General features: G+C 47.9%; 1 protein-coding gene across 1 annotated transcript in view; it reads right to left on the bottom strand.

Annotated features, from left to right (window-relative positions):
- The window catches only part of SH3RF3 (SH3 domain containing ring finger 3), a 397,785-nt gene that overhangs the window by 7,450 nt on the left and 377,550 nt on the right, over positions 1 to 12,785 (bottom strand). Inside the window, exon 15 of the mRNA XM_038742700.1 lies at positions 9,690 to 10,027. Coding sequence (XP_038598628.1) covers positions 9,690 to 10,027 — 338 coding nt within the window. The remainder of the gene's footprint in view (positions 1 to 9,689; positions 10,028 to 12,785) is intronic.

Here is a 12,785-nt window from a genome sequence, read left to right as displayed (position 1 = left end):
AAGAGAGAATTGGTGCTGCATTAGGTTTTCCACATATGTTGGATAGGATCCTTCATCTTCAGGAGCCGTCTTTGGAAATGAGGGCCAGGGCAGGTATAACGCTACATGGACCTTATCACAGGACTGCGATGAGTTTCCGCATGATGATCTGGAAGGGTCGATCAGACAGTCAGTCCTATTTATTGAGCGCTTGCTGTGTGCAGAGCACTGAATAAACACTTGGGAGAGTACAATATAACAGATACGTTCCCTTCCCACAGTGAGCTGACAGTCAATCGTATTTATCGTATTTATGGATCGCTTACTGTGTGTAGAGCACTGTGCTAAGTGCTTAGGAGAAGACAATACGATAATATAATAGACACATTCCCTGCCCACAACGAGCTTACAGTGTAGAGGGGGAGATGGACATCAATATAAATACATAAATTACAGATGTGTATGTAAGTGCTGTAGGGCTGGGAAGGAGGATGAATAAAGGAGGCAAGTCAGGTGACACAGAAGGGAGAGGGAGGAGAAGAAAGGAGGGCTTAGTCAATAATAATAATGGCATTTATTAAGCGCTTACTATGTGCAAAGCACTGTTCTAAGCGCTGGGGAGGTTACAGGGTGATCAGGTTGTCCCACGGGAGGCTCACAGTCTTAATCCCCATTTTACAGATGGGGGAACTGAGGCACAGAGAAGATAAGTGACTTGCCCAAAGTCACACAGCTGACAAGTGGCAGAGCCGGGACTTGAACTCATGACCTCTGACTCCAAAGCCCGGGCTTTTTCCACTGAGCCACGCTGCTTCTCGCCCCTTGGAGGAGATGGGCCTTAATAAGGCTTTGAAGGTGGGGAGAGTAATTGTCTGTCAGATATGAAGAAGGAGGGCGTTCCAGGTCAGAAGCAGTACGTGAGTAAGAGTGAGAAGGTAGAGGAATGAAGTGTGTGGACTGGATTGTAGCAGGAGAGCAGCAAGGTGAGCACTCCACATGCCCTTAAATTTTCCTCAGGAAGATGAGGCAGAAACTTTTCAACAACTTTTAGTTATTGGTTGCTATTGGGTTCCACAGAATGGGAGGCCCAGAGCTTTGAGGAACTAGTTCCCGGAATCCTTTTCGGTTCTAGGAAGCAATTCCTAACGTAACAGAGCAGCCTCTGCAACATTTTCCTTCAGGATGCTTTACCAAAATTTCCGAGGGAGTATGGAACAGAGCTAGCTGGAGCTGTCAAGCAGCTCCAACTAGCTAGGTCAGAAACGCTTGGCATCGCATGCCCAGGTCTAATTGTCAGTTGGTGAGTGTCTATTTCATAATCGATACTTCCCCCGTGGCAGGTAGATCCCTGGATTAAAAAAAAATCCTTTTGATTTTGCAGATTGAATTCCCACGGCTATGGGGTCAACCACTGTTTGCTGTTGTGAATCTTCTGTATTTTTCAAAGGATGCAATTCTCGTTTGAAACGACAATCTGGCCCGGTAGACAATTATCCTGAGGTAACCAAGCTCAGGGCTAGGCAGTACTTTATCCAGTTGAGGCCAGTTCTGAGCCTCAAGGAAGGTTGGACCTGGGGAAAGACCAGTCCTCTTCTCACGTGGCAGGAGACTCCATCCCTGAAATGGTACGACTGAAGGTCTTGCCCCTTGGAAACGGTGTGGCCAAGTCCAGAAGCTCTCTCCAGTCAGTTCAGCAGTCTGGAAGGTACCATGGCCCTTAAATGTTTCCATGTCCCCCAAATTAGTCATGACTCTCTTTGGTATAAAGCCTGCATGTATGACCCTACACTGATGACTTTATCGTTAGAGTCCCATGTTCTTATTTCTCTATGCTTCTATGTTCTCGACGCTTAGAACAGTGCTGTGCACATAGTAAGCACTTAACAAATACCATCATTATTATTATCATAATGGCACCAGTGTTCAGAATCTGACACAATTCAGCTGGTCACTTTTCCCTTTCTATAATAACTTTGCTACCCGACTCCAGTCTCTCCTGATGGCCTCTGCGGGTAAGCGAGGTGGCCTCCCCTGCCCCCGTGCTGGTTATGGAGTCATCCTCAATCTCTCCGGTGAGACTGTCACATTAGGGCAGCTTCTGCCCTGTCAACGACCACGAGCATTCCTGCCCCCTCCACTGGAAGGCCATTGTCCGGAATGGGGACGGTCTCCCCCATTCCTTTGCACCGAAACACTTGCCCCATCCCGTCTTCTCTGCCTAACTGCCATTTTCAACTATTCACTTCCCATTGGCTTTTTCCCCACTGCTTTTAAACATGTCTATATCTCCCTTATCCTAAAAAAAACCCCTCCCTCTACCCAATAGCTCCCTCCATTCATTCATTCATTCAGTCGTATTTATTGAGCACTTACTGTGTGCAGAGCACTGTATTAAGCACTTGGGAAGTCCAGTTATCGTTCCTGCTCCCTCCTACCATTCCTCTCTAAACTCCTTGAGCGAGCTGTCTACACCTGCAGTCTCAAGTTTCTCTCCTCCTCCAATTCTCTCCTTGACTCCCTCCAACGTGGCTTCTGTCCCCTTCACTCCACAGAAACTGCCCTCTCGAAGGTCACCAGTGAGCTCCTTCTTGCCAAATCCAATGGCCTCTACTCCATCCTAATCCTCCTCGACCTCTCAGCTGCCTTTGACACTGTCAATCACCCCCTTCAGCTGGAAACATTATCCAACCTTGGCTTCCCTGACACTGTCCTCTCCTGGTTCTCCTCCTATCTCTCTGGCCACTCAATTTCCTTCACGGGCTCTTCCTCTGCCTCCCATCCCCCAGCTGTGGGTATCCCTGGAGGTTCAGTTCTGGGTCCCCTTCTATTCTCCATCCACACCCACTCCCTTGGAGAACTCATTCACTCCCATGACTTCAACTACCACCTCTATATGGATGATTCCCAAATCTCCATCTCCAGCCCTGATCTCTCTCCCTCTCTGCAATCTCACATCTTCTCCTGCCTTCAAGACATCTCTACTTCGATGTCCTACCGTCACATCAAACTTAGTATGGCTAAAACCGAACTTCTTATCTTCCCACCAAAACCTATCCTCCTGCTTGCTTTCCCATCCCTGTTGACGGCACAGTGCGGCTCAATGGAAAGAGCACGGGCTTTGGAGTCAGAGGTCATGGGTTCAAATCCCAGCTCTGCCAACTGTCAGCTTTGGGCAAGTCACTTAACTTCTCTGTGCCTCGGTTACCTAATCTGTAAAATGGGGATTAAGACTGTGAGCCCCCCGTGGGACAACCTGATCACCTTGTAACCTCCCCAGTGCTTAGAACAGTGCTTTGCACATAGTAAGTGCTTAATAAATGCCATCATCATCATCATCATCATCCTTCCGTGTCTCACAAGCCCGTAACCTTGGCATTATCCTAAATTCCTCTCTCTCATTCAACCCTCATATTCAAGTAATCAGTAAAGACTGTCCATCCTACCTTCAGAACATTGCTAAAATCCACCCCATCCTCTCCGTCCTAACTGCTACTACATCAATAAAAAGCACTTATAGTATTCCACCTTGATTATTACATCGGCCTCCTTGCTGACCTCCCTGCCTCCTGTCTCTCTCCGCTCCAGTCCATACTCCACTCTGCTGCCCGGATCATTTTTCTTAAAAAATGTTCAGACCGTGTTTCCCCATTCCTCAAGAAAGTCCACTGGTTGCCCATCCACCTCCACATCAAACAAACATTCCTCACCATTGGCTTTAAATTGCTCAATCACCTGGCCCCCTTCTACCTCACCTCTCTTCTCTCTTATTATAACCCAGCCCACACACTTTTTTCCTCTAATACTAACCTTCTCACTGTACCTCGATTTCATCTATCTCGCCACTGACCTCTTGGCCACATCCTACCTCTGGCCTGACACACCTTCCCTCCTCATATCAGACAGATAATTGCTCGTCCCCCCTTCAAAGCCTTATTGAAGGCCCATCTCCTCCAAGAAGGCTTCCCTGAGTAAGCCCTCCCCTCCTCTTCTCCCACTCCCTTCTGCATCGCCCTGACTAGCTCCCTTCATTCATCCTCCTTCCCATCCCCACAACACATATGTATAGCTCTGCAATTTCTTCATTTATTTATTTATATTAATGGCTGTCTCTCCCTGTAGACCGTGAGCTCGCTGTGGACAGGGAGTGTCTGTTTTGTTGTTGTACTGTTCTCTCCCAAGTTCTTAGTAAAGTGCTTTGCACACAGCAAGCGTTCAATAAATACGATTGAATGAATGAATCAGAGTGACCTCAGCCTGTTGGGTGAGATTCTTGAAGACTGAAACTTCAAGGTGGCGTTAACATTCCTGATTATTTTTTAATTTCATAAATTCTGGTAAACAGTTTCTCGTCTCTGTACCCTGGTCATTGCTGCTCCCTCGGGGAGTCTTGAATCCTGGCCACAGCTGGATCCTGCTGGTGGCCGGCAATTTTGAGGCCCATCAGGATTCTCCCCAGTACTGGACAACGACTACTTCCACGCTTCCCACCCCGGCCTGAACTCCACCCTGACCTTGAATCCTCCCTGTCATTCCACCCACGTATTCAATCCATCACTAAATCCCGTCGGTTCCACCTTCCTAACATCGCTAAAATCCGCCCTTTCCTCTCCATTCAAACTGCTACTACATTACTACCATCGCTCATCCTATCACTCCTGGATTACTGCATCAGTCTCCTTGCTGACCTCCCAGTCTCCTGTCTCTCCCCACTCCAGTCCATAGTTCACTGTGCTGCCTGGATCACTTTTTCTACAAAAATGGTCAGGACATGTCACCCTGCTCCTCAAAACACTCCAGTGGTTGCCCATCCACCTCCGCATCAAACAAAAACTCCTCGCCATTGGCTTTAAAGCACTTCACCACCTTGCCCCCTCCTACCTCACATTGTTACTCTCCTACAACCCATCCCTCACACTTCGCTCCTCTAGGGCTAACCTCACTGTGTCTCCATCTCTCCTGTCTCGCCACCGACCCCTGGCCCCCATCCCTCCTCTGGCCTGGAACTCCCGTCCTCCTCAAATCCGATAGACAATTACTCTCCGCCCATTCAAAGCCTTATTGAAGGCGCATCTCCTTCAAGAGGACTTCCCTGACCAAGCCCCCCTTTTCCTCTTCTCCCACTTCCCTTCTGGGCTGTCCTGACTTTCTCCCTTTAGTCATCCCCCTCCCAGCCCCACAGCACTTATGACCATATCCGTAATTGATTTATTTGTATTGATATCTGTCCCACCCACCCCGGGACTGTATGCTCGCTGTGAGCAGGGAATGTCTCTATTGTTGCACTGTACTCTCAAGCGCTTAGTACTGTGCTCTGCGTATGGTAAGTGCTCAGTGAATATGATTGAATGATTTAATGAATGAATGGACATCTACAGGCACCAAATGGCCCCAGAGTCCTCCCTCCCCACTTCCACCCCTGTCCCCGAGCCTTGGGTTCCAATGAAAAATGAACAGAGAGCTAAAATAGACCAAATTTCTTTTCAATCCACTGCCTGATTTCTCCTAATCCTTGGGCACCTCATGGAGAAGGCTTTGTGGACCTGAGACAGTGGTTCTCCCCCGTGTGCTCGGTACCGTGGCTCAGTGGAAAAGCATGGGTTTTGGAGTCAGAGGTCACGGGTTCAAATCCCAGCTCTGCCAATTGTCAGCTGTGTGGCTTTGGGCAACTCACTTCACTTCTCTGTGCCTCAGTTCCTTCATCTGTAAAATGGAGATTAAGACTGTGAGCCCCCTGTGGAACAACCCGATGACCTTCTAATCTCCCCAGTGCTTAGAGCAGTGCTTTGCACATAGTAAGCACTTAACAAATGCCACCATTATTATTATTACACTTCTTCACAAGGGTCTAACACAAGTCACTTAACTTCTCTGTGCCTCATTTACCTCATCCGTAAAATGGGGATAAGACTGTGAGCCCCACATGGGACAACCTGATCACCTTGTATTCCCCCCAGCACTTAGAACAGTGCTTCACACATAGTAAGTGCTTCACAAATACCAACATTATTATTATTATTATTATCATTAACACTCCTTTCGCTCACAAAGAGAATTATCTGGTTACCGATGGTTGTGAGAACCCTCCTCATCCCTTTGCCCTCTTTCCCAAAAGGGCCAACGGGATCGGGGAACCGTGAGGCAGTGAAATCCAAGTTCAGGCTTCTCCGGAGGCTACCAGATGTGCTCTGAGCAGGCAGTTGCCAATGTGTAATTTGTTCTGAAAAAAGGAACCGGGTGCTTCTGAGCAATTGAGTGATTTAATGAGAGCAGATGGATGTGGGCTGAATTTCTGAGGGACACAAGGCTTTACCATTTCGGTTCAGATGATTCCAAGCCGAAGCGTTAGTCTTCCAACTACACGGAGGTAATTAATATTCCCCGTTACCAGCCTAAAGGACCAGGTGATCAGTTGAGGAATGCTGCTACACAAGTGATATGAAAGTGAATCATACATCAATTAGAGAAACTGTCCCGCAGAAACTGTCCCGCTGGTTACAATTAAGGTGCTCTCCATTACAATTGATTTCTTAGACAAGGCTCAGGAAATCAAAATGCTTAAAGCCAGAATAAATTCTTATCATCACATCTGGCACTTGGCATTACCTGTGCCATTTTCAAAGGCCTGGCTCTCTAGCCACTTGTCAATTGTGTGACTTTGGGCAAGTCACTTAACTTTTCTGGGCCTCAGTTACCTCATCTGTAAAATGGGGATTAAGACCGTGAGCCCCCCGTGGGACAACCTGATCATCTTGTACCCCCCTCTGGTGTTTAGAACAGTGCTTCGCACATAGTAAGTGCTTAACAAATGCCATTATTATTATTATTATTATTATTAGTGTCACCAAGAAGCAGCATGGCATAGTGGATAGAGCATGGAACTGGGAGTCTGAAGTTTGTTGGTTCTCATCCTGGCTCTGCCACTTGTCTGCTGTGTGATCTTGGGTAAGTCACTTCATTTCTCTGGGTCTCAGTTACCTCATCTGTAAAATGGGGATTGAGACTGTGAGCCCCACGTGGAACAGGAACTGTGTCCAACCGGATTTGCTCGTATCCATCCCAGAGTTTAGTACGGTGCCCGAGTGCTTGACAAATACCATAATTACTATTATTATAATGGTAAGAATCCCATCAAATGGACTCCATGGGGGAGACTTGATTTCCAGGGCCATTCAGCTCCCTGCCGGGGAACGGGGCCAGATTTTCATCTCTTCCTTCTCTCCTCCCCCTAGCCGGCTGGCTGATTCCCGGATCCTAACTGTGGATCACCAGAAATTAAAGATAAATGAACCTTGGAAAATCTGCTCAGAACCTTTGGGTATAATAATAATGATGGCATTTATTAAGTGCTTACTATGTGCAAAGCACTGTTCTAAGTGCTGGGGAGGTTACAAGGTGATCAGGTTGTCCCACAGGGGACTCACAGTCTTAACCCCCATTTTACAGATGAGGTAATTGAGGCACAGAGAAGTTAAGTGACTTGCCCAAAGTCACACAGTTGGTGGAGCTGGGATTTGAACCCATGACCTCTGACTCCAAAGCGCGGGCTCTTTCCACTGAGCCATGCTGTTTCTCTGTATATTAATGACCTTGAGGATGGGCATGCAGGAGCATGCCCCAAACCATCACTTGGTTGCTCCTTCACTTAACTTCTAGACTGTGAGCCCGCCTTCTCGACTGTGAGCCCGCTGTTGGGTAGGGAGCGTCTCTATATGTTGCCGACTTGTACTTCCCAAGCGCTTAGTACAGTGCTCTACACATAGTAAGCACTCAATAAATACGATTAAATGAATGAATGAACTGAGTGCTTACTGTGTGAAGACAAGCGCTTGGGAAAGTACAATGCAACAATAAACTGACACTTTCCCTGCCACCGGGGCCACCATAAGAGACAGGTCCCTGGGCTGGATGTACATGGACGGGGCTACGATTTCCTTACTGTTTAATAATAACTGTGGTATTTGTTAAGCGCTTACTGTGTGCTAAGCACTGTTCTAAGCGCTGGGGTAGATACAAGATAATCGGGTTGGACACAGTCCCTGTCCCATATGGGCTCACGGTCCTAATCCTCATTTTATAGATGAGGTAACTGAGGCCCAGGAATAATAATAATAATGATGGCATTTATTAAGTGCTTACTATGTGCAAAGTACTGTTCTAAGCTCTGGGGAGGTTACAAGGTGATCAGGTTGTCCCACGGGGGGCTCACAGTCTTAATCCCCGTTTTACAGATGAGGTCACTGAGGCCCAGAGAAGTGAAGTGACTTGCCCAGGGTCACACAGCAGACACATGGCAGAGCCAGGATTAAGGACCTAGGTCCTTTGGACTCCCAGGACCGTGCTATTTCCACTAGGCCATGCACCCTTATGGATAGTTTTGGAAAACCGCCAGGCCCCTGTAAATCCCACTGGGGCTGCTGAATTTGTGTTGCCCTCGCTTCCACACTTAAGGAACTTAAGTCGAGGGCGGAGATTCAGGTTTACTGCTTGGAAGGAGGCAACGGTCAACCACTTCTATAGTTTTAGCAAGAAAATTCGCCGGATCCACTACCAGAACGATTGCAGGTGGAGGTGGGGCGTTCCGGCGGAGACGTGCCCATGGCGTTGCTATGGTTTGGACACGATTCGACAGCATAAGACAACAACAACAATAATAACCTCTCTGTGGGCAGGGAATGTGCCTGCCATTCTGTCGTATCGTACTTTCCCAAGGCTTAAGGAACTCAACCAACGGCCCAATGCCTCCTCAGCCAGGTTACTGTGGCTACCCACCGTATCACAGGAAAGAGAGGAAGCAAGGATCCATTTGGCTCTGGACGTCTTGCTGGATTTCGTTATTCCCGCTGCTGGTTGGGAGCGAAATACTCCGACCCTAAAAATTCCTCTCTGGGTGACGGACCCCTCCCATCACCCCAAACTATCTGATCCCCAAACTCCCCCCTACTCCCCAACTGCAGGGGATGATGATGATGATGGCCTTTGTTAAGCGCTTACTATATGCCAAGCACTGTTCTAAATGCTGGAGGGGGTAGAGGGGGTAGAGAAGCAGCGTGGCTCAGTGGAAAGAGCCCGGGCTTTGGAGTCAGAGGTCATGGGTTCAAATCCCGGCTCCACCAATTAATAATAATAATAATAATAATGGCATTTATTAAGCACTTACTATGTACAAAGCACTGTTCTAAGCGCTAGGGGAGATACAAGGCGATCCGGTTGTCCCACGGGGGGCTCACAGTCCTAATCCCCATTTGACAGATGAGGGAACTGAGGCACAGAGAAGCTAAGCGACTTGCCCAAAGTCACAGCTGACAAGCGGCGGAGCCGGCATTTGAACCCATGATCTCTGACTCCAAAGCCCAGGCTCTTTCCACGGAGCCTTGACTTCTCTGGGCCTCAGTTACCTCATCTGTAAAATGGGGATTAAGACTGCGAGCCCCGTGAGGGACAACCTGATCGCCTTGTAACATCCCCCGCGCTTAGAACAGTGCTTTGCACATAGTAAGCAGTTAATAAATGCCATTATTATTATTATTACAAGGTAGGTTGTCCCACGTGGGGCTCACACTTTTAATCCCCATTTTACGGAAGAGGTAACTGAGGCCCGGAGAAGCCTAAAGTCACACAGTTGACAAGTGGTGTGACCTCTGACTCCCAAGCTCGGGCTCTTCCCAGTGGGCCAAGGTCCCAGGGCCTTCCCGCGGAGACCACCACATCACCTTTCTCGGGGTAACGGCTTGGGATCGGGGCGGATGGCGGCCAGGGAGGAAAGCGGTTGGCGGGCCGGGGGAGAGGAGGCGAAGTTGAGATCCAAGGAGCCGGTTTTCCTGTGCAGCGGCTCCAGCCCCATGGCGCCTTGCATCTCGCTCTCCACTGGACAGGAGCCGGCCCTGCCGTGGCCGGACGGGGAGGACAGGTCGGGCCCCACGGCTCCCCGCAGGGCCGCTTCCACGGCCGAGTGGGGATCGTGGGTCGGAGACACGGACGGAGGCGAGCGCGGCTTCTTTTTGGTCGACGCCCCTGCCAGAAGTTTCAACAGTCCGCTTTTCTTCTCCTTCTGGAAATAATAATAACAATAATAATAATTGGGGTATTTATTAAGCACTCAGCACGCTTGTACTTCCCAAGCGCTTGGTACAGTGCTCTGCGCACAGTAAGCGCTCAATAAAGACGATTGAATGACTTCTGGAAATAATAGCAACAATAATAATTGGGGTATTTGTTAAGCACTCAGCACGCTTGTACTTCCCAAGCGCTTGGTACAGTGCTCTGCGCACAGTAAGCGCTCAATAAAGACGATTGAATGACTTCTGGAAATAATAACAACAATAATAATTGGGGTATTTGTTAAGCACTCAGCACGCTTGTACTTCCCAAGCGCTTGGTACAGTGCTCTGCGCACAGTAAGCGCTCAATAAAGACGATTGAATGACTTCTGGAAATAATAGCAACAATAATAATTGGGGTATTTGTTAAGCACTCACCACGCTTGTACTTCCCAAGCGCTTGGTACAGTGCTCTGCGCACAGTAAGCGCTCAATAAAGACGATTGAATGACTTCTGGAAATAATAACAACAATAATAATTGGGGGTATTTGTTAAGCACTCAGCACGCTTGTACTTCCCAAGCGCTTGGTACAGTGCTCTGCGCACAGTAAGCGCTCAATAAAGACGATTGAATGACTTCTGGAAATAATAGCAACAATAATAATTGGGGTATTTGTTAAGCACTCAGCACGCTTGTACTTCCCAAGCGCTTGGTACAGTGCTCCGCGCACAGTAAGCGCTCAATAAAGACGATTGAATGACTTCTGGAAATAATAGCAACAATAATAATTGGGGTATTTGTTAAGCACTCAGCACGCTTGTACTTCCCAAGCGCTTGGTACAGTGCTCTGCGCACAGTAAGCGCTCAATAAAGACGATTGAATGACTTCTGGAAATAATAGCAACAATAATAATTGGGGTATTTGTTAAGCACTCAGTACGCTTGTACTTCCCAAGCGCTTGGTACAGTGCTCTGTGCACAGTAAGCGCTGAATAAAAACGATTGAATGACTTCTGGAAATAATAACAACAATAATAATTGGGGTATTTGTTAAGCACTCAGCACGCTTGTACTTCCCAAGCGCTTGGTACAGTGCTCTGCGCACAGTAAGCGCTCAATAAAGACGATTGAATGACTTCTGGAAATAATAGCAACAATAATAATTGGGGTATTTGTTAAGCACTCAGCACGCTTGTACTTCCCAAGCGCTTGGTACAGTGCTCCGCGCACAGTAAGCGCTCAATAAAGACGATTGAATGACTTCTGGAAATAATAGCAACAATAATAATTGGGGTATTTGTTAAGCACTCAGCACGCTTGTACTTCCCAAGCGCTTGGTACAGTGCTCCGCGCACAGTAAGCGCTCAATAAAGACGATTGAATGACTTCTGGAAATAATAGCAACAATAATAATTGGGGTATTTGTTAAGCACTCAGTACGCTTGTACTTCCCAAGCGCTTGGTACAGTGCTCTGCGCACAGTAAGCGCTCAATAAAGACGATTGAATGACTTCTGGAAATAATAACAACAATAATAATTGGGGTATTTGTTAAGAACTCAGTACACTTGTACTTCCCAAGTGCTTAGTACAGTGCTCTGCACAGAGTAAGTGCTCAATAAAGACGATTGAATGACTATGTTCCAGGCACTATAATAATAATAATAGCATTTATTAAGCGCTTATTATGTGCAAAGCACTGTTCTAAGCGCTGGGGAGGTTACAAAGTGATCAGGTTGTCCCACGGGGGGCTCACAGTCTTAATCCCCATTTTACAGATGAGGGCACTGAGGCCCAGAGAAATGAAGTGACTTGCTCAAAGTCACCCAGCTGACAATTGGCGGAGCCGAGTTTTGAACCCATGACCTCTGACTCCAAAGCCCGGGCTTTTTCCATTGAGCCACGCTGCTTCTCTAAGCCTTGGGGTGGACACGAGAAAATCAGGTTGGACACAGTCCCTGTCCCACGTTCATTCATTCAACTGTATTTATTGGGCGCTTACTGTATGCAGAGCACTGTACTAAGCGCTTCATGGTGAAGCATGGCTTCACCACGTGGAGAAGCAGCGTGGCTCACTGGAAAGAGCACAGGCTAAGGAGTCAGAGGTCATGAGTTCAAATCCCGGTCAGCTGTGTGACTTTGGGCAAGTCACTTAACTTCTCTGGGCCTCAGTTCCCCCATCTGTAAAATGGGGATTAAAAACTGTGAGCCCCCCGGGGGACAACCTGATCACCTTGTAATCTCCCCAGCACTTAGAACAGTGCTTTGCGCATAGTAAGCACTTAAGAAATACCATCATCATTATTATAATTATTATTCATGGGGCTCGCAGTCTTAGTTTCCATTTTACAGATGAGGTAACTGAGGCACAGAGAAGTTAAGTGAGTGGCCCAACGTCACAGAACAGACATATGGAAGAGCGGGGATTAGAACCCACATCCTCTGATTCCCAGGCCCGTGCTCTTTCCACTAGGCCATGCCGCTCCTCGGTGACTTAAGCAGAATCCCGCTGCCCTCAGTGGGATTGCTTAGGATTAATGAAAACTACTCAAGATCTGTTTCAAGGGTGCTTCCCACTTTTCCCACTTTCCCCCAGATCCCAAAAATTATATTCAGACTGTGCTGGGCAGCAGCGGCACGGGAAGGAATCGAGGGAGGAGATTCAGGTTCACTGCTTGGAAGGAGGCAATCGAAGCAGCGTGGCTCAGTGGAAAGAGCCCGGGCTTTGAAGTCAGAGGTCATGGGTTCAAATCCCAGCTCCGCCACTT

Source organism: Tachyglossus aculeatus, chromosome 2 (assembly GCF_015852505.1).
Source record: "Tachyglossus aculeatus isolate mTacAcu1 chromosome 2, mTacAcu1.pri, whole genome shotgun sequence".
Lineage (NCBI taxonomy): Eukaryota > Metazoa > Chordata > Mammalia > Monotremata > Tachyglossidae > Tachyglossus > Tachyglossus aculeatus.
This window is presented reverse-complemented; position numbering and strand designations above follow the sequence as displayed.